This window comes from Ursus arctos, unplaced genomic scaffold, assembly GCF_023065955.2.
Source record: "Ursus arctos isolate Adak ecotype North America unplaced genomic scaffold, UrsArc2.0 scaffold_4, whole genome shotgun sequence".
NCBI lineage: Eukaryota > Metazoa > Chordata > Mammalia > Carnivora > Ursidae > Ursus > Ursus arctos.
Window position 1 is genome coordinate 3,789,563 of NW_026623056.1, and position 22,196 is coordinate 3,811,758.

The 22,196-nt window shown below is 39.1% G+C and overlaps 1 protein-coding gene across 13 annotated transcripts in view; it reads right to left on the reverse strand.

Moving 5' to 3' along the window:
* MECOM (MDS1 and EVI1 complex locus) overlaps positions 1-22,196 on the reverse strand; it is a 542,755-nt gene that overhangs the window by 209,050 nt on the left and 311,509 nt on the right. The window contains exon 1 of one of the 13 annotated variants that reach the window (XM_057306784.1): positions 8,678-10,340. The exons of the other annotated variants lie outside the window; for them this stretch is intronic. Coding sequence (XP_057162767.1) covers positions 8,678-8,839 — 162 coding nt within the window. The 5' untranslated portion in view covers positions 8,840-10,340. Of the gene's footprint in view, positions 1-8,677; positions 10,341-22,196 lie in introns of those variants that run through there. 13 annotated transcript variants of the gene reach the window in all.

Sequence of the window (22,196 nt, forward strand, 5' to 3'; positions counted from 1 at the left end):
TTTTTTTCCTTCCCAATGACTGACTTTAACTCAGCATTTTAACCCTATAACAACCACGATTATTGGGGATGAATCTCTAACTAGACACACTAGTTGCTAACAAAGATAATTTCGAATGTATTTTTGTTTCAAACAATATACGCCAGTTCAGTTCAGAAAATGATTTTTCTTTGCAAATATATCTAGTTAAATTGCTACTCCTCATTCCTTCCAAGCAACTATATTAATTCAGTATTACTTGGTAACTTAATTCTGATTTAAACTTTTTATGCCACTAATGCACAAGTGTTTTTTAAGTGAAGCATTATCAAGATAAAGAGATTGATGTTATCATCTGTCTTCATATACTTACAGAATATGATATAATAAGTATAATAGATTTTAATATGTACCATAGGTATAGATTAATAAAATATATTCATTCAACCAATCTCCTCAACACTGAACATCTCAAGCCTGTGTGACAGACAAGAGAAATTTCACAGATGAAAAATGAAATATCCCAAGAAATTAGATGACTTATCCAAAATGGAAATAAGAAGTGGTAGAACCCAGACAAGAACTAGAGGCTTCTGGATTCTTGCCCTTCTTCACACATTTCGGAGACACTTCACTGTCCTCCTCTTGTTTTACCTATACATGTCCATCTTCCTTAAGGATTTTTCCTACTTTTCCAGCCCCCAAGGTGGGCAAGACCTAGGGTTCAGTCCTTTGTCACCCCCCCTCCTCCTGCTCTGCAGGGTCCCGCATACTATGGAAGCTTTAAATAGCATGTGTAAATTGATGACATCTCTAACCCAGACCTCTCCATTCAGTGCAGACTTACATATCCAACTGCCTGCTTGATAGTTCCTCTTTAGGGTTTTACAGACACACCCAGCTTACCAAATATAAAACAAAGTTTCTCATTTACCCTCCCCAAACTGGTTTCTCCCCCTGAATTCTATTTCGTGGGACATGGCTCCATTGGACAAACAATACTTTAGTTTCCCTCCCCCTCCTTTACTCTTAACACCTTATCCATAATTCTTAGCTTTTCTTTCTCCCTCACAAATAAATCCTACACCCTCTTCTCTCCAGTCTTCTCTCTAGCCCCAGCATGATCATCACTTCCCTAGAATATGCCAGTCATTCACTCCTAATCCTGCTGCATCCCATCTATTCTCCACACAGATGCCGAATTAATTCTTTAAAGTCAGAATCATGTTGATACATCCTTACTTAAGACTGTATAAGTCTTCCCATTAGAATGTTTTAAATGTTTAACAATTAATAAGTACCACGTTCAAATACTTCTAAATAAATAAAGAGCTTAAAAAAATAAATAACGTAAAGCCTCTCTGCCTTGTCTCCCACCGACCTCATCCCCTCCCACACCCACAGATAACCATTGCTCCTAGGTTCTTATGCCCCATTGCAATTTTATTAAGATGCAAACATGTCGCTCTGGCTACTGAGCCTAAGGACAGCAGACCCTGCTACTCTCCATTCTCACCCCATGCTCCTCCTCCCTCACTGCGCTCTACTCTCTGACCTTCTTTGGTTTCATGAATCAACCAAAATCTTTCCTGCCTCAGATGTTTACCCATACTATTTACCTTAGCTCGACCACTCTGCCCCTTTCCTCCCTACTTGCCCGGTCTCTCCTTAAATGTCATTTCTTGGTGAGTTAGATTCTCTTCCCTAGCTTATTTAGCAAACTGATCACAAGTTCTAAGTATGTCAATTGATTCATTCATTCCCTGACTCTGTCTTTTCACTAGCTGGTCGGCTCCAGAAGAGCAAGTTCTGGGTCTGTGTATTTTACCTTTCTGCAGCTGGGATACCTAGTCACTTAGAAGAGGGGCTCCATCTTAGAGACTCAATGAATATTAAATGAAGTGAATTAATTAATCCTTTCTATCTGTGTCAACACTGAGACTTGAATTAGACATTTCCTGAATATTTGCATTTATAGATCTGTGAAACACATTACACAAACTGAGATATAAAAGGAACTCTTAGCTCCTCCAAAAAAGTAAAGAGGTAGAATTTTTAAAAAATTCTACATGTTGAAGAATGTCACAGTTTTGTACACAAAGGCTGCTCCAGCCCTAACAAATATTGTATCTATTCTTCAAAACTAAAGGGCACATAAGAATTACATATTTTCACATGACATCTTACAACAATCTATTTATAACTCTAAAGCTACCACATATAATTCCATGCATTGTAACTAAAGGTCTTTGTCATTTGTTGCTTAAGAATTTTCTTTTACTTATATTCTTGCACATGCTATTACTTTTTTAACCTAAATAAAGACATCAAATCAATAAAAATTTTAGGAAAAAACACTTTTAAGTGTGAGTGAAGTGTTTATTTCTTCTTTCCTTTTAAAAAAGGGAGGTTCCTAATGCTTTGTCCTGAATGGGCTTGTTATGACCAACTTTTTGAATTCTCTAACCATAAAAGACACGTCTTCCTTCTCATCCTGAGTGTGGCTGTACATCGAAGGACACTCCAGACATTTCCCTTTCAGATCTCAAAAGGAAGTATTAATCAAACAAAAGATGGGAAATTATGACATTCAGCTACGAAGGTTTAACTCAAGTGGCCAAGTTTTAGTTGATCACAGGGTACAGGTGACTATCCATCAAACAACTCATCATAACACACATTAAAATGTCTGGGTTAATCAGGACAGAAGCCAAGAATAATATTTTTTGCTGACGCTCGATGAAGACTACCAAAGGAATTCCCCTAAAACTGTACTCTGCAAACATGCAAGACCTAAAAAAATACATATATAATAATAATATAAAAGGCATTCTTCCTAACTGTATCTTTAGCAAGGCAGCAGCACATTCTTTTGATGGAATGCTAAATGGCCTGGATGACATACACAAGTTTAAATTATAAAAATGTTAAAGCAATCTTGGAATTCAACATAAAAATATGTATGCATGTATATTTTTAGCTTTCTCAAAAATATCAGAAAATTTGATAAAACATTCAAAATATGCTAAATAATATTCACAATGAGGCATAAACTACTGATATAATCATACTCTCATTTCTTTTCCAGGTTTATCTTTCAAGAATTAACTTCCATCTGGAAATCAATGACAGTTGCATATATAAAGGAACAGAAAGCTGTTAAGATATAGAGTGCAAAAGAAATACATGCTTTATTATTTCTTACGGCTTTTCATTACAAATACTAGAATCGAACTTGTTTGGATATCTGCCTCAAATCTTCTCCTAGACACAAATAACCACTGATACCACAATTTGGGGTCACTGTCTTGAATTTCTGTTGGATCATCATGATGCAAAGAATGAAGTGCCAACCTGAGAGTCTATAACTTGAGTCTTGCTTCCTATGTGCTAGAACATGACCTGTATTAGGAACAAGTCATTTAGCTGCCCTGAGCCTCGGTTTCCTCACCTGCAAAGTGAGGATGTGAACTTGAGGATCTCTATAGCTCCGTCGTACTATGTGATGCTATGAAGAGCCATAGAAGCAGACATGATCACCATAAGGGAAAACCAAACACTCCAGAACACTACACATCAGGGGCAGGAGAAGAGGCCTTTCCAAACACGGAACAGCCAAGGGCCTCCAACCCTTTTCCCTTTTTACATTCCTTAGAAAAACTAACAATAACTCTAGTACTCTGTAACTTCTGTAACTATTAAAAATAACCAAACCACTCCCAAGATTCACCTGAGCAATTCTGCAATTAATTTCTCAGTAACATAGATCTTTATGAGATTAAAGACATTGATGTATGTTTTAGAAAAACATCCGTATTTTTTTGGCACATGTCACATATTAACACACATTCAACATACATTCCATAAACACTGACTGTACACCTACTACGTGCTAAGCCATGTGTTAGGCACTATCTGCACAAAGGAAAAGTACCCTCAAGTCACTTTTACTGTGTTAATCATAAGAAATTGTTGATACTCAACCCTCTATGACTCACAAAATGGCAATTCCATGTATCTCAACCTAATAGTTTTATAGCAAGTTGTATCATCAAACAGATTAAACTCAAAATTGTCATCAACATTTGGGAAAGTTCCATTAATTCTGGAAGGTCTTATGATGTCATTTAGTGATTTCCTAGAGAATTTCTTAACAAGGATTTTCGTGTTTGTTTTGTTTGGGGGGGAGTTTGTCTGTTGTTGTCTTTGTTTGGAAACATGCATTCTAATTACTCAGTTCTTAAGTGTTTGCTTCAATGCCTTTTTTACAACCAGTTAATAACTGCCTGATCTACAATCTCCTCAGCGTTCGTTATTCATGACACGCACGCAAGCGTGTGTGTGGTGTGCGCGTGCTGCACACACGACATGACTTGCTCTCTTTTCTACTCTTAAGATACTCTTTTCTTCACACACATAGTTATATTCTTGTTCTCAAAGTTTGTTTTCCTAAAAGGATTTTAGACTGCTTGAGAGTTGCATCCAAGACTATGCTTCTTTGTATGACCCACAGATTCTATCCCAGGGTGTTGTATGCAGTAGACACAACAAAATTTCCAAGTGAATGATAAATTAAATTATAAGGGGAGATATCTGATTTAAAAAATACAGTAATATCCAAACATAAAGGCCATGGAAAAACAGATACTACATTTCTTGCCAACCATGCCACTATTTGTCACGTGCCACAGCAGTGGTAGTCATACCGTGTTCTAAAGTTATTCTTCACAATGACTCTGAAAAAAAGAAATCACAGTATGACACGCCTAGACACACACATTAGAGAGCTTTGTGCATTGGACAGTCGGTACCTCTAGTTATGTTACTTAGTAAAAGTGAATTTCCAACTTCGCTTTAGGAAAGAAAAAATATTTGTCAGGAAAATGAATAATAAGGTTTATATTACAACACAATAAGGGAAAAGCTTGGTAAGTTAATACAAAAACCATGGACAGTTCAAAATATCCAACCACCATTAGACTTTCTTTAAATGGAGCTTTCTCTCAAAATAAACAAATAGCTGAAAATATCCCAACTTTGAATAACTGTCTTAAAATTTGAATACTATACCTATCTAAGCAAAATCAAAAACACTTCCCCAAATGATTACCATGAGTACACATATCAATTGCTTCATAGTGCAAGAAATGTCAAATGGCACTAGAGACAATGCCATGCTTTCCTGTACAGTGCAAACATATTTCTTCTTGAGACACAGTTTACATAATACAGGAAATGGCTTCATCTGGTTCCTGGTCTTTTTGATCAAGTCAAAAGCCTTAGAGGAAAAAGTGTTTCTTTTACATTTTACTTTTTTTTTGGTACTTTTGTTTTTCACAAATTATATTTCCCTAAATTGAAAATGGGAACTGGACAGATATGGAGAGTCATGCCCTCTAAGAAATTCTTTACTGAAAGTCAAACTTATGACCTTTTCCATGAGTTCTACAGGTGCCCCCCAAAAAAGGGGGGGAGGGGAAGAGTTTGTGATTCAGGAAAACTGCGCTCCACAGTTTAAGATGAAATTTTCACTTAAAAAATAATAAACTCAAAAACCTCAAGGTAGGAACTATATGGAATGTTTGAGAAGGAAGATGCCCACCGTAGCTGATTGGAGGCTGACGGAGGAGGGGGTGGAAAGAGGTGAGGTCAAAGGCGAGCTGGGACACACCACGTGGGGCCTCCAGGGTCTTGTGAGTGTTGTAGCGACTTTGCATTTTACCCCAAGTGAACTGAGAAGCCATTGGAGAGTTCTGAGCAGAGGAGTGAACTGACTTAGGTTTTTAATCAGTCACCTTGGCTGCAATATGGAAAACAGATTATAGTACAACAAGGAAGGGGCAAGGAGATCAGTTAGGTATATGTTACCTTTATCAGGCCAGAAATGGTGGTGACTCAACCCAGGGTGGTAGAAGCGGCAAGAAGCAAATGGCTTCTAGATGTATTTTGAATAAGTGAACTGATGTGATGTAAGGATTAACTAGATAAAGGTGTAAGAGACTAAAGAGAGGCAAGGATGATTCTACGTTTTTTGATTGGAGCACCTGATAGAATGGAGAAGAGTGTAGAAGAAGCAGATTTTGGGAGGGAGGAAAAAAACAAAGAGTTCAGTTTTTGAACTATCTGTTCATAGTGAGATGCCTATCAGACATCCACATGGATATGTCAGTTGGAAGTTGGGTCTCCAAGGCTGGAGTTAAAGGAAGAGGTCTGGGACAGACCTATACATTTGGCAGTCATCGTGAAGGGCTGCTATTTGAAGCTATGACAGTGGAAGAGATCACAGAGAAGAGCTCCAAGTACTGAGCCTCTCAGTGCTCCAGCACTTAAAGGGTAAAAAAAGGAGGAGAAGGAACCAGCAAAAGAGCTTTAGGGTCTTACAGTCAACCAGTGTAGTAAGAAAAGAAGTAGGATTGAATCGTTTGTAGGAATTCAAGTGCCTAAGTTGTTGTTGTTTTTTTTAAAAAGGAAATGATTAACAGAGTCAAATTCTAAAAGTAAATTGAATAAAATAAGGCCTGGGAATTGACCATTGGATTTGGCAACATGGAAGTCACTGATGGCCTTACAAAGAGAATCTCTTTGGTGACATGAGATATGAGAGAGAAAGGGAAACTACAGATCATAGCAATTTGCTCTAAGGAGAAACAGAGAAATAATGGAATAACTGGAATGGTAAGTGGAGTCAAGAGAGGTTTGTTCCTGAAGATGGAAGATGTATAGTGTATTTATACATTGACAAAAATGATCAAGCTGGAGAGAAAATCTGGTGATGCTGCTGAGAGAAGGGGAGAATAGCCTGACATCCCAACTGAGCCTGAGTGTGTCTGTAGGTCGGTGAGAGAGGATGGGATCCAGTGCATAAGGGAAAGAGTTCACCTAGGACTGGAGCAAGGACATCAGGAGCGCAGTGACAGAGGAGAAGGCAGAATGAGAGAGGACAGATACAGAAGGCTTCTTCAATTTAGAGATGTGGCATGGGGTATTCTCATCCTAGTCTGCTTTCTCAGTGAAATAACAAATATGGTCACCATATGATGGTGAAAAAGAGAGGAGGTATGGGAGTTGAATGGAACAGAAAAAGATATAAAACAGTTGTTGTGGACTGAATGTGTTCCTCCAAAATTCCTATGTTAAAACCTAATCTCCAATGTGATGGTATTAGGAAGTGTGGCCTTTGGAAGGTGATTAGGTCATGAGGATAGAGCCCTCATAAATAGATTTAATGCTCTCAAAGTCCCAGAGACCTTCCTTGGCCCTCCCCCCAGGTGAGGACAAGGAGAAAAGATGGCTATCTATGAACCAGGAAGCAGACACCGTATCTGCCAGTGCCTTGATCTTTAACTTCCAGCCTCCAGAACGATGAGAAATAAATTTCTGTTGTTTAAAAGCCACCCAGTCTATGGTATTTCATTACAGCAACCCAGGTGGATTACACAGTAGTTCTGCAAGACTGATGTAGAGTAGGTAGAGAACTGGTTTTAACCAAAGTTTGGGACTAGCAGTTGAGAAGTTGGGGAGTTGCCAAAAACCGTTTGTATATAGTGGGCCAAACTGGTTAAGACTGCTGATCCAGAACAACCAACCAGGACAGTCACTGTTCAAGAAATAAGCTTCCATTGTATTAAGCCACAGACTTTGGGGTCTATCTGCTACAGCATCCCAACTTAACATAAAATTCAAATATAAGGTTCTTCATGTCTCAGTCCCATCTTATTTCTGACTTTTTATTCCTTGTGATCTACCACATACAATTAGCTACAGTTTTCTAGAATACCCTCTTTCCTGTCTTCTTCACCAGGTCAGCTTCACTGGGTCACTTCTCTGCTCTGGCCATTCATTCCACGACTATTTATTGATCACCTCCTAAAGCGGGCCAAGCATGCACTGACCACTTTGCACAGTAAATATCCTCCCCCCCAAACTGGTGCATGGTGACTGGCACCTACTTAGCACTTGTTTATAAAATGAATGAACTCTCAACCATGAGTTCATCCATAATCATTTGTCTCTAGAGGTGGAATGTGCTAAGGGAATATTACATAGCATGTACAGTTCATAGGTTATGCCTCCGTCCTTGCTCCTTTCTTAATATAACACTATCAATGTAATCAGTTAAAATTACTATTTAATAACTTAAATTTACTGCTTTCCAATTTATTTTTTACATTCACTTCTCAATCTCTTAGTAATTCTCCGAACTGCCTTTAGATAGGAAAGTGCAAGAAGAAATGAGAAGAGAATGGAGAAAGAGCAGAAAGACACCCACGAAGGAAATGAGGGATGGGAGGGAAAAAAGAAAAGGGGAAGGAAAAGGAAGGAAAGAGACAGAAGCAGAGAGGGAGATAGGGAAGAGGAAAGAGGGAGAAAGGAAAAAGCATTAATGGCAGACAGACAGGAAAAGGCAAAGAGAAGGTTACAGGGAGGGGATATTAAAGAAATTGCTTACAAAGCACTTAGGGGAGTCCAGCAATTCTAGGAAAAGGCTGGAGAATTCTCGAATATTTATATAGTAATTCTTTATCCCTCTAAATATCGATAGCTATTTATTAATAATAACAACAAGGTTATATTTATTGAGTACTTACCATGTGATCAACACTGTGCAGAGCACTTTACAGTTATTCAGCCAACAATTCCTCACAACTACTATTACCCTCATTTTACAAAAGGGAAACTGAAAGCCTAAGAAACTTACCAAAACATACAGCGAGTGGGATTGCTGGGCCTCAGATTCAGACCCACCCATGATCTTACCCACCATGTCTTGTCTCCTCTTGCCCATGTTGCTTCTGCAATCAGGATACGCAGACCAGTGTAGATTCTGAGCCAGCTGACAAGGCTTTGCCACATTTCCCATCCTTCTCAAGCCAAGGCCAGGGGAAAACTGAAATGGGAGACATGAGGAGCCGCCAGGATCAGCCCTGTGCTCCCTGACCCCAAGGACCTGAATGTGAAGCAGATGGGACCCAGACACTCATCCAAGACTCATGCTGTCCTGTTCTGCAATTTTGACACTTCATTTGGACATATCTGTTTATTCTTTTCAAAACACAGTTGTGCTCACAAGTTGGGAACCAAAGTACACAGACAGAAACCCTTTCTGGAGATGTTCTGTCTCCTTCTGAGGGAGGATGAAAAGGGAATCAGCCATCTTACTAATGGCTAGAAAAAAAGGTATCAAAAAGCTAAGATCCTCGTATGTCTTTGTACGTTAGGTCTTTAGACAAAATTTTCAGGGTGTGTACGTACCGGGAATAACAAATTCATGGCCATACACTACCACGTATCTCTTCAGTGTCAATAGTAACCATTATTATCTGATCTCTATACATTCTCAATGACTCAGAAGAGAGCTTCAGAATCCTTCACATCACAGTACTCCTGGCAGCCATTAGCAACAGATGATAAAAAGCACAAGGTGAAAGAAATTTGTAATTTCTGGTATAGACATACTCCATCACTAGTCATAGCCCCATAACATCATAAATGGCCTTAATATGGTTAAGCCTTACTATGGTTAAACAAGAACCCAAATCCTTAAGACTAAAGTCGTTTGTCCCTTGGTCAATAATTATTTTCCCAGCATACTCAACAAGTGCTTTCATAATTAGAATCTTAGAAACTAATTAAGAAACAATATGTTTACACTGAGAAATGCTAATGTTTCTCTAATTCATAGCAATTTTTAAGGTCTGACCAGGAAATAGAAAACTATTTGACAGGGTCTGGGCTAAAAGCCATGGATGGCATCCACTGTTTAGTGTTGTATAATTTACAAACTTCTGTTCTTTCAACAACTACTCAGAGAATGAAGTTGCTAAGTAAATATACAGCTCAAAAACAACACAGCAGAGCTAATCCACAGCTGACATCTTGCAAAAAGGTGGTGGCCCGACACAGGGAGACAATATGCACAAACTACCAGCCAAAAACACAGACTATAAATTTGTTTTAAGTTTCTTAGGATGCCTCAACGAGCTAAAAATCTTTTGACGTCATGAGCGAAATGCATTTGTGGCTGACACAATCACATCCACAAAATTTGGTGATTTTATTTACCAAATAAAATGGCTCTAGGAAATGAGGCATGGGACGCAAATGTCACACAGACAGGATTCATACGCATTCACATATGCCAGATGGTTTACACTCAGAAGGAATATAACTTTAATTAAACATGTTTCAGCAGTCAAAAAAAAAACACCCCAAAAACCCTGCCCTTTATCCCTCACTTATATCCACCTTAGAACTCTCATGACATTGACCATTGCAGTATTTCATAAATTAGATCTAAAAGAGAGTAATCCTAGAGCCACAGAAACTGAGTTAACTTTTTCCCAGAGTCAGGACCTTACAAAAGGCTTGTTTATCTCTAGATCAAGATAAAGGTGTGGGGGGGGGGGAGGGCTTTCTCTTTGATATTAAATAGTTCTCTTTACTTACTATGGTCCTCAGAGCAATGAGGCCCAGGGATGAGGGCTTGAGTAATATCAGTAACATCACTGACTTAAGCTGTTAGAAAATTTTTATTTGCTTGATAGAAATACCCTGCCAACTCTTGCATTAAAGAAGTTAGTGGAATGATAATACTCAAAAGACAGTACCTATGGAAAAAAAAAAAAGGATGACACTAAAAAATTTCAAAACTCAAAAGTTTTCAGAAAGGTTAAACAGCATTAGAAAAATGTGGTTGGAGACTTTCTTTTTCTTAATATGACAATCATTATATGACACTCAAATTAAGGTTAATCCTGGAAAAAGAATTCCCTTTGTCAACTGGTGGTCTGTGGCTTGAGACTTCACTGAAAGGTTTCACTTGAAAGGCTATGAAAACATCAGCCACTGATCCAGAAGTTCTCAACGGCTCAGAGATGCAAGGTCACTCATAATTGTCTCCATCTTTCTTTCCTCTCTCCAGAGTATAATTACTTCAAGAAACAAAATCCTGGTTTATTTTACTGAAATCCAGAAACTCACCGCTTATATAGCAACAGCCACTTCCCTTATCCCTGGCTTAAATATCTGTAACTGTCAGCACTCCCAGGTATATTGCACAGGACAATGCCTAATCCTTAGTGGGTCTAATTTTCAGAATCTGCATTTTAAAAAAATATCAGCTCACCAGTCTTTGGTACCTGCAGTTAGACTGGTCACATGTACACAGATACTAACATTTGGTTGAGAAGAAAAGAAGTAGAATAGTAGGGTGGAAAAATAACAGTATCCATTTTGGAAATTAGGATCTCAGCTCCATCATTTACTACCTGTGAGAAAGTAGGAGAGTTATTCAATTTCCCACTTGCCCTGTATGTAAAGTGGAAAAATGATACCGACCTCAGAGAGTTTCGTGTGGATTAAGAGAGAGAGCAAGTCTTACATGACGATGGGCACAGGGATGATAAACCCCAGCAAGTTAACTATCTTGGTTAAGAGAAGGAGGAAACCATTCGAAAGTATAACATCTTATTAGGGTAGGAGAAAGAGCTTGTAAATCACCTAACCAAACTCTTTTACATGTCCAAAGGGTTTAGCAACTAGGAGGTCACTTCCCCAGAGCAGTTTCAGAGACTGGTTGTCTAGAGGAATAATGGTAGGGAAGGAAATAGAGAAAATGGATCTGAACAGAGAAAATGGATCTGAACAATACTTTCAAGAAGTATGGCTGTGACAGGAAGGATGGAGAGTTATGGGAGGTGCGGGTTTGGGAATGTGTGTCTATTGAGTATCTTTAGGACGGGAGAGTTGGAGCATTTGCATGGCTGAAGGTCAAGGTCAGATATAAATAGGAAGACTATATAATTTATCACCCAAGCCAGACATTTTTGAAAGCGAAAGTGGATGCTATTAATAAGTATGCTTGGACAATAGGAGTAAACTGGAACTGTCTCAGGCCAACCACAGAGTCTTGTGACCTCAAAAATAAAGGGAAATGTTGAAGATATACAGGAGGAAAGAAAGTTGATGGAGCAAGATCCGTGAGGAGAGGAGACAGTGAGAGCTGAGAAAAGGCATAGTTGGTAGGGGTAAGAGAGGAATAAAAAGGTTAACCCCTTTCCCTTGTGCCAGACACAGATCAAAAGCCAGCTGCACCCCTGTTCCTTGGGAACTTAAAGTCTAGTGCACTGATTACCAAGGGGAGGACGGGCATGGGATTGTCAACCAGGAGAAAAATCTGTGACATTCACTTTTGAGAGAATGTCCCAGAATTTCTCTAGGGGGAAAGACTGAGTTTGAAAAGCATAGTCAGTATTATAATTCAGTGTATTTTCTTTCTTTCTTTTATTAGCCATATATTTATTTTGAAATTCTGAGCATCGAAGGAAGTTGTTTGCTTTAACTTTTGTTTTTGCTTTGCTATCACAAGGAGACAACAGAATAAAAATGACTCTGAAATTTTGACTGAACCTGCCCTTCAGTGAGTGCATATTGCTTTCCAGGTTCTATGCTAGATTAGATATATATTTAGAGAGAGACAGCTGTATAGATATATAGATGTACAGAGATAGACTAGAACCCATAGACTGCACATCCCGACAATGGCTCAGGTATAAACGGGTTCAGCACTAACTGCATGAGACTGATACCCTTCCTATGCCGGCACGGCTATACTGGCTAACGTACACCAGCGTGGATGCACAGAGCCGCTGTCAATGGCAAGGCAATGACCCTTACAAATGGATGCACAGAGCCGCTGTCAATGGCAAGGCAATGACCCTTACAAATGAAGGTCGTTCCTAGTAAGTTATTTTGACCCCTCTGAGCCACATATTCCTCTCTATTATATAATATAAAGAATATATATATTTTATATATAAAGAATATATTTTATATTCTACATATATTTCTCTGTACATATTCTATATATAGAATACAATTATTTAAGTATCTTTATTATTTTAATAAAAAATAAAAACATATCTTTACTAATTTGATAAATAACCTCAACAAGTAATTTGATGAGCAATCTAAAATCAGAAATTATGTATATACAATCTATATAATCTATAGATCATACATATGTTCTATGTATGTTCTATAACATATAATCTTATGTATATAAATATAGAAAGAATATGGAAGATAAACATATATGTAAATATTTTTACTAATTTAATAAACAACTCAACAAATAATTTTTGAGAAATCTGTGGACATGCTAACGTTCATAGACATTCGCTGAGCCCCTTTATACCTAAGACACTGGTGGGATATACAGTGTATGGGTTCTATGCTCAAGAAGTAAAGCTTGAAAGGGCGCCTGGGTGGCACAGTTGTTAAGCATCTGCCTTCGGCTCAGGGCGTGATCCCGGCGTTCTGGGATCGAGCCCCATGTCAGGCTTCTCTGCTGGGAGCCTGCTTCTCCCTCTCCCACTCCCCCTGCTTGTGTCCCCTCTCTCGCTGGCTGTCTCTCTCTGTTAAATAAATAAAATCTAAAAAAAAAAAAAAAAAAAAAAAAAAAGAAGTAAAGCTTGAAAAGAAGTAAAAAAAAATTATAAACAGCTAAATTAAAATTAAATCATGAAATGCTAAATTGGGTAAACAGAGTACTGTTAGAATACAAAAGAAGAGATTACTTCTGTTTAACCGGTTCAGTCTGATCAGGAAATGTGTCACAGAAGAGAAGGCAGCCAAGCAAAGCCTTGTAGAGAAGGGAAATGACTCTTCAGGGAAGTGGAATGGGTCCTTGTATGGTTTGTTGGAGGGTGGTCAAGGGAAGGCTTGGGGAACACTTCAAGCATGGCACAATGAAGAGTTGAATGCGACTAGAACATGAGGTGTGGGGCTCAAGGAAGAGACAGTAGAAGAAATATAATTGGAAGGAAAGAGGAAACACACTCCTAATGGTTGCTATCTTAATTCAATAGCAAACTAATGAATTAGATTTCTTTTGGAAGGAAACGGGGAGTCACTGAAGATTTTTTTCCAACTTCCAAAGCTCTCCCTTCCAGAGCTGGGATTATTGAGGGTCAGGCAGTTTCTCCAAATAGTTTCAACTTTGTTTACAGGATCTTACAAAATAATATTGATCTCTCTGTATGTGGCGCCCCCTGTCAGCTCAGTCATTTATTTCTGAGCTATAAGAAGACACCTGACTTTAGCAATGTGACACGACAATTTGAGTGTGCAGGAGGACTGGATGGATCTATTGTGTGCTTTTCTTAGGTGATGCTGAGAGTATTTCTAACTCTACTAGGTTATCTGGACCCAAGTGTTTTTCTTCTCCACTTCTACTGAGATGTGATGAAACTGGCCACTAGAGGTATAAAGATAATACCTCTCTGACAGGAGTGGAGATTAGGCACAAAGGCTAATACCCAATCTTATCTTATATCCACGAGGAGGATCTAGGGCTTTGTCTTTTGCATACTGCTTTGTTTCCCACATCCATGTGGTCCCCTGGTGGCTTACTCCACTAATCTCTCAACAAGCTCTGGGTATAGGAGCTTCTTCATGAAAAATCACTTGATGCTCCTTCTCTCAAGCCTGACCACAGCCGACCAGGGCGGTCAACTGAACAGCTTAATAAAGTTCCCTCCATGAGAAGTGAAGCATCATATGGTTAATTCTCTCCAGAAGAATGTTTCACCATCTTAGAAAAAAATGTTTTAAAAGTGACAAAGGCCAATAAGTGGCTATCAAAGGGAGATGATACTAGATGCATTCATCAACAAGCTCATACAGTGATGGAGCCTGTTTTAGGATGAAAGAAATGGTTCTCCAGGGCCAACGTGTTCAGCCCAGGATGTTCAGAGTCCTCACATGCATTCACACACACACACTCACAACAAATACGGAGGAGCTACCGTCCCTTGCATCCATCTTGACTTCAGAAATAACTGACTTGAGGAGTCCAGAAACCGCTCTTCAGTAGAGAGTCATCACCTCCATGCCCCTTCGTCCCCCAATATTGTTTGTGTTTCCCTTCTGGAGGCTTCATTTGGAAGTGAAACTTGAAATCACTGGAAATCTAGCAGTGAGTGTTGGGCTGCCTTTTGTCACACAGCCATTGAATCTTTCTGTATCATGAAAGCACAAAAACATTTGAGAGGGCCTATGCATTAGAGGAGAGAGACAGACAGACAGACCAGGGAAAGCTGATCTAAAAGAAATAGTACGTCAAGATCTCAACATTGAATCTGAAAATTAATTTGTGGCAAGACTGATGTCTTTCAGTAAAAGAACGTATAACTGTTTACCAACTATGACCACAGACCCTCTGCCCAGGAGGCCACCAAAGGACCTGAGCATTACCTCTGCAGCCCTTCCTTCAAACAATACACCCTTGTTCCATGGCCTTCCAGCTGTGACAGGCATGATAAAAATGGAGATTGTTTTTATTCTCTATGTGCTGTTTCCTCACTGACAGCAGCATGGTAATTCGCCAAATAATCAGAGTATGTTGGCATTTTTATAAATAAAGTGCTCGGTTTTGACAGTAATCTGTGCAGGGAGGACTTGGAGGATGGACAAAAAATGGCTTCTTTCCCATGCAGAGGAACAAGGCTTCCTTGGCGATTTTTCAGCACACTGAAATTTCTTTTGACCAAAAGGCAGCCAGGAGCACAGCTATGACATCAGCCCAGCCAAAGCCCTGCTCTCTCCGAGAGGACACAGGGAAGTATTTCTTTACTCCACGGTTTGCAGGAATGTGTTCCTGGGGCTTCCTGCGTTATACAAGAAGGATTTTATTTCACTGGAGTAGAGGCCTGGGGGGTTGAGAGGGAAGGGGTGTGGAAACCAATGCTCAACGAGCTCCCACAGCGTTCCGTGCGGACAGAAATTGTTTTGTTTCATCCTCACTATAACCCTGGGTGGTAGGTATTATTGTTCCCAATTTACAGACGAGGAAACCATGCTTACTCGGGTGGGGTAACAAATGCTCTGTCCACAGCCATCTGCCCAGGAAGAAGTCAGAAGTATAGAGGCAGTCAAAGGATGAGGAAAGGAAATACACGTTTCTCCTTTAAGAAAATCATGGGGGCGGGGGGCTAGAGAAAATTAAGCACATGTTCTGCTCTATACAATTCACAGTTTTTGAAGTATTTTCCCAGAAAACATCCCTTAAAAGTTCATTTAAGAAACCCTCTGGGGAGGAGGTACACAATTATTATTTGGCAAAGGAGAAAACTGACTTTCTGGGAGTTTAAGCCTAGTACCAAAGTCACAGCTCATGAGCAGAAGAGAAGGAGCTCAGCACAGATCTTCTGATTCTTCTTCCCTGGTGCAATATTTTCCACTCCACTCTGATTCTCTCTCAACACTAGGCACATGATAGATACCCAGAACCAAAACTCCCTGCCACTGAGGTAGGAAGAGGGTAATGACAATGCTCTGGGGCTCTTGCCACTAACGCAGTCTGCCAGGAAGAACTTGTTCAGACAACTGGAGGATTCGACTGTAGGGACTTTTTCCTGAGGGTATTTCCACAGCCTCTTCTCCCCTCTTCCCTCCCTTCTCTGCCAACTCTCTCATACCAGTATTTCAAGCTACACTTGGTACATCTCGACATTACCTTGCAGACCAAGACTCCGATTGTAACAACACTTCACACTACACACAGCTCATATTTTCCAGGCAGCAGAGTACTAAATCCGGAATGATCAATACCAGAGCATAGAGTCTAATATGGCATGGTTTTGGGAACTCCCTTATGAAGAAGGAAAAGTCTTCACTGAGCTTCTAGGCAGGAGGTGAACAGAAGCACGGGAGGAGACAGTGCAGCCGCAGGCCATTCACAAAACAGGAGCAAGACTAAGAATTCATGCGTTTCACATGCAGAAGCAAAACTTAGACTACCTTTCCAGCAACCACTGCAGTCTGGGGGGGATGGTCTTCGAGCCAGCGGGTTCCTGTTCTGCTAGTCAAATTCCAAGTGAACATTTATAAACCCTGCTCTCTGCAAGAGAACCTAGAAATACTGAATAAGGGCCATGATATAATGACTAAAAAATGAAATCTATCCCTCACCACCACTCTTTAAGGCATATTTAATAATTCAATTTATCCCCCCTTAAAAGGGTAAATGTGGTACCATTGGATCTTTTAGGGTAAATGTTGTCTGATGGACATGGAGAGCCCCAAGACATTTTACATGACAGCCCTCTAACACCAATAGACCTTGAATCAAAACTGAGCCACTACAGGAAAAGATGGAAAATTGAGTTCAACACTAACTTGGTTTTTGATCCTTCAAGAACACTGAACATACTATATCAACTAACATATACAATCTTCTGACATCTCGGTGGCCTGTGTTTCCTTTCTAGAAGGCAGAGTCTGCTGCTCCTTCTCTCTTCCCTTTACTAAAGAAAGTAAAATAACTACTTAGAATGTTATTTATGATTGGGTTTGGGGGTGATAATTGCCAGATGTGAGATATTTCACGTAAACTATGAAGAGATAAAGACCCCTGAAGTTGCACTGATTTCCACAAAGCAGAAATAGAAACCAAAGGGTCAGAACAAACACTGTAGCTTCCAAAATGTGTAACACTAAACCCCGTTCAACAACACTATGTGCCTGGTCCTGAACTAGGCACTGGAGGTGAAAATAGGAAGAAGATGAGCCATAACGGCTTCGAACGCAGCAAAGGGTTGAGATAACATGGCACCACAGGGGCCACACCAACAGTACGAGCCGCCAACAGTGCTATAGGAGCCCCGAGGAAGAGGAAGGATATTTCATTTCAGAAAAAGTTTGAGGAGGCTCACAGCGGAGGTAACACTTGACAGATGAATGAGATTTTGCTGAGGACCTACAGAGGGAATGGGAGAAAGGGCACTCCAGGCAGAAAACAGCACAGGCAAAACGTTAGGAGAGAATACATAGACACTCTTGAGCATACAGGGCAATAGTCTGGTCAGAGAAAGAAAAAGTTATCCCACCTGAACCTTTACAGAATGTTGTTTTGAAAAAGTATATTAATTTCAGATGTAAAAACATTTTCCTTGTGTACAAGTAAATACTGTAATTGAAGTGACAGAATAGACATGTAGAATTTATTATCTGAAAGAAAATCTAATCAATAGGTATTTCGTTTCAAAAAGTTAATGAAATATTATGGACAGAGTGGCCTTTTAAGCTTTGATTTTTAGATTCGGAAAGAAAGCTTAATTTTCAGTGACAAGGTCACAACTAGTTGAACGAGATTTTGCTTCCCACAGAAATGACGGTTCTTTCGTTCTTGAATTATTTATTAAAATCAGGCTTCAATAATCAGAGTTTATTTAAACACTTTTTTTTTGTAGATCAGCAAATTAAAATCATGTTACCTTTGTTATTTCTACCAGTTCAGAAGGGGAATTAAAGTACTTATGTGAAATTAAATGTTAATTTCATGAAAGTGTTATTGGCGTGTAACAAAATCCTCTTTTCAGTTCATGCTAATTAATATTCAATGCAATAAGTACACATGTATTTAATACTATTATCATCAAGGAAGGGCAGAAGGTTCAAGTCATTGCAAAGGACAATGTGGGTATATTTTATCTGTCGCTAATTAGCAAAATTAGATGAGCTTCTAGAAGATTATTTGAAAGCAAAGATTTGCCAAGCCTACTTTCAATAAGCAGTTTTTATGCTCCCCATAGCCTAAGACTCAACTCCTAGATGACAAAAATAAATCTTTTGGTACATCCATCATGGTTAAAGCAAGCCACTTCCAAGGTCAACTATAGGGTCAGAAACAAAAGGCGTGCCATAGCCACATATGCAAAATCACAGACAGCTCATCTGAAACAAATGCTCTACCTTGCAAAAGAAAAATCATTTCGTTGTTTGCATTTATGATAATGTGCTGATATAGCTTGATTTGGAAACATAATGAAACTTGAGTATTTTTTTGCCAATTGGATGATATCTTCACACAGAAGTAAAAAAAAAAAAATAGCATAAAAAACACTGACCTGTATTTTTGCCAAGACCTAGGTCAGGGAGTAAACTCCGTATCTCTTAGGCAAGGTATGTAATACAACAGACATTACATACACACTTTATCATTATTGACGCGGCCCTTCTTTCAAAAGGATGTCTTCACTAAATAAATGTGTCCTCATAACTGCCTTTGAGAAGTAGGCATATGCTGATCCTATAATACTCTACACCTTCTTTGAAGCCCTTATACTTCAAAAACATGTCCTATTTTAATGATATCATCCTGGTACATGAGAGATAAGGTGATTTCTCTATGTTTTGGATCAAAAGGAACAGCAGGATGAGACAGAAACAGCACATCAACTACCATATGAGCTGTCTCTAGGTTACAACATTTGAACATTTTCTGTCCATGCACAACCCTCCCTTCGGTGTCTAGGAGGAAGTTTCTGCACTTTGTTTGACCCGACTGAACTTTGTCACACTGCCTTCTCACCACCCCTGCTGAAGCAAGCCTCTAAATCTTACCAACTATCTCTTTGTTGTCTCTTGTACGTTCCCAGCCCCTCCTTCCAATCTCACCAAGCCAGTTAAGTTGCACTTTTCACCTTCTCTGTTGACATAAAATGAAGTGACTGCATTTATTTGATTATTGACTGCACATTTTGTCAACATCTCAAATTTTATAAGTCAACTAGATCGTGTTTCAAGGCAAAGTCCTAAAATTTCATAGCTCATCTCTATTTGCTTGCTTAGTGCAAAGTAACGAAATGAAAAACCCAGAACTCTAGAGAAAGTTTGTTTAGTCTTGTCATCATATAACTGAACTAAATTATTCAGCACCATATAAGTGTTTTAAAACATTCTATTATACAAAAGGAAGTTATTAGTTTGTTAAAATATACTTAAATTTGATAGGCATTTAACCAATGCCTATGAAAGTAAAGTGTGTTGGAATGAAAATTATTGGAGTCCTGAATGCAACATGAATTCAATGTGATACAGAAAGCAGATGTGGCAGCTGTAAGGAGTTGTCTACTTGCTAAATGAAAGAGCAAAGACTGGGGCAGCTGGGTAGCTCAGTCAGTTAAGCATCTGCCTTCAGCTCAGGTCATGATCCTAGGGTTCTGGATAGGGCCCCGCATTGGGCTCCCTGCTCAGCGGGGAGTCTGCTTCTTCCTCCTACCACCCCCCTCCACTGTGTGCTCTCTCTCTCAAATAAACAAATAAAATCTTAAAAAAGAAAGAAAGAAAGAAAGAAAGAAAGAAAGAAAGAAAGAAAGAAAGAGAGAGAGAAAGAAAGAAAGGAAGAAAGAAAAAGAAAGAGGAGGAAGAAAAGAAAAGAAAAGAGAAAAGAAAAAAGAAAAGAAAGGAAGAAAGAAAGAAAGAAAGAAAGAAAGAAAGAAAGAAAGAAAGAAAGAAAGAAAAGGAAAGAAAGAGGAGGAAAGAAAAGAAAAGAAAAGAAAAGAAAAGAAAAGAAAAGAAAAGAAAAGAAAAGAAAAAAGATTTACCATCCTGCTGGTAGATATTGTTTGCTCCTTAACTAACACCCCAAGGTTCACACAGAAGAATCCTCTTCTGGTGACTCTCCCCATTCTCAGGTGAGGAAGCATTATCTGACACCAGTTTGGAAGCATAGTGGTGAGTGTACACATGGGTTCTCTTTTAAAAAGAACACAGAAATTTAATTTCTTTTAGGTTTTAGAAACTGAAACATTTTTTTTTTTTTATTGGAGATTCATCTTCTTAGAAGTGATTTTGTGAAAAATGACAATGTTACCTTCCAATGATTCCAAAAGTACTGGAAGTCAGTGAGGTCAGCCAGCCCAGAAATTATGCCACGTTACATTTCATTGTTGAGTCAGAATAAGATAAGAATTTCCCTATGATACTTCTATTTTTTAAGTTGTTTCAGTCTGTTATATAAGCAAACAGGTTCAGACCTGACAAGAAGAAGAATCGTTCAGAATAAAAACTAGGTGAGCAAGTTAAATCCTAACCAGTGAACAAAGCATCTGTCTACACAAATAGGCAATATCTGGAGCCTAGAAAAGAGGCCAAAAATCAGATGTCCTACAGTGCCAGGCACATTAGGGAGATGACTGACTCTGGCTTCTTGGAGACTGTGGTAAGGTGGGAGACCCTAACTGTTGCCTGGCCACAACAGGTGCCCAATGTAGCCAGCATCTGTTAATGCTGCAAGTCTAGCCAGAATCCAGAATTTTTATGTGAGATGTCCTAATTATCAGACTCTGGCCAGGAACTCAATACTACTGATATAAGACAAAACATTTCCACAGCTTGTCATCTGCCACCTTTGATAGAAGTGTCAGTGGGACATTATACGGACTTTAGATACACATCTAGTTGGAAATGATGAATGCTGCTCTTCAGAAAATAACCATGAGAAGTAACTACCTATTGAAAGAAGACTCGCTTAAGCTGATAAATTCAGAACCAACTCAAACCAAGGCCTCCATCCTTGCCTTTATCCTAATATATCAACAAACACTGATAGTATGCCAAGTGCCAGGTTCTTTGCCGTAATCTGAAGATAAAGAGGAAACAATCCTGACCATCATGCAGTTTACAGTCAAATGGATGAACTTGCTTACAACTCTCGCATGCACTGAGTGATTTTTCTGTCTTAGAGACCTTCAGGATACAAAGGAAATTCCTCCATTTCTCACTTTCCTCCATGCCTACTTACACTTTACGTTCATTATAGTTCCATAACCAGGGAGTTAAGGTCATTGTTTGTCACTTCAAATGTTCTGTCCATCCTCTTAGGAACAACTCTGGTAGAGTCCTGGTAGAGATTTGAATGTAACATGATATGAGGGAATGTGTGACTCTACTGGTGAACCCATTTCAATCTTCTTCAATGTCTGGTCACATAGACTGCTGCCTCCCTAAATATCCCTTCTTTTCTCTTTTGCCTTAAGGAGAGCAACAACGTACCCAGCTAAAACCTGGTGTTTCTGAGACTACAGTGGTCATGTGAAATTAAAACCTGGTTAATGAAATGTAAGCAGAAATGGTTGCTTCCAAAAAAGGTTATGTGAGCCTTTTGCCTTTTCCTACTTCTTTATCCTATCTGTAACCTAGATGTAATAGCTGGAGCTCTGGTGGCCATACTGTGACCCTGAGAAAACTGAGAATGAAAGTCACCAACTCTGAGGATGAGGAGGCAGAAGGACTGAAAGAATTTGGGTCATTGATGGCTTGGTGGGATGGCTGCACCAGTCCAGCGCCATCTACCACCATAGGGTAACCATAAAAACTACGAAAATAGGAAAATATGACAAACAAATGGTTTCTTAATGTTATACTGCTAAACA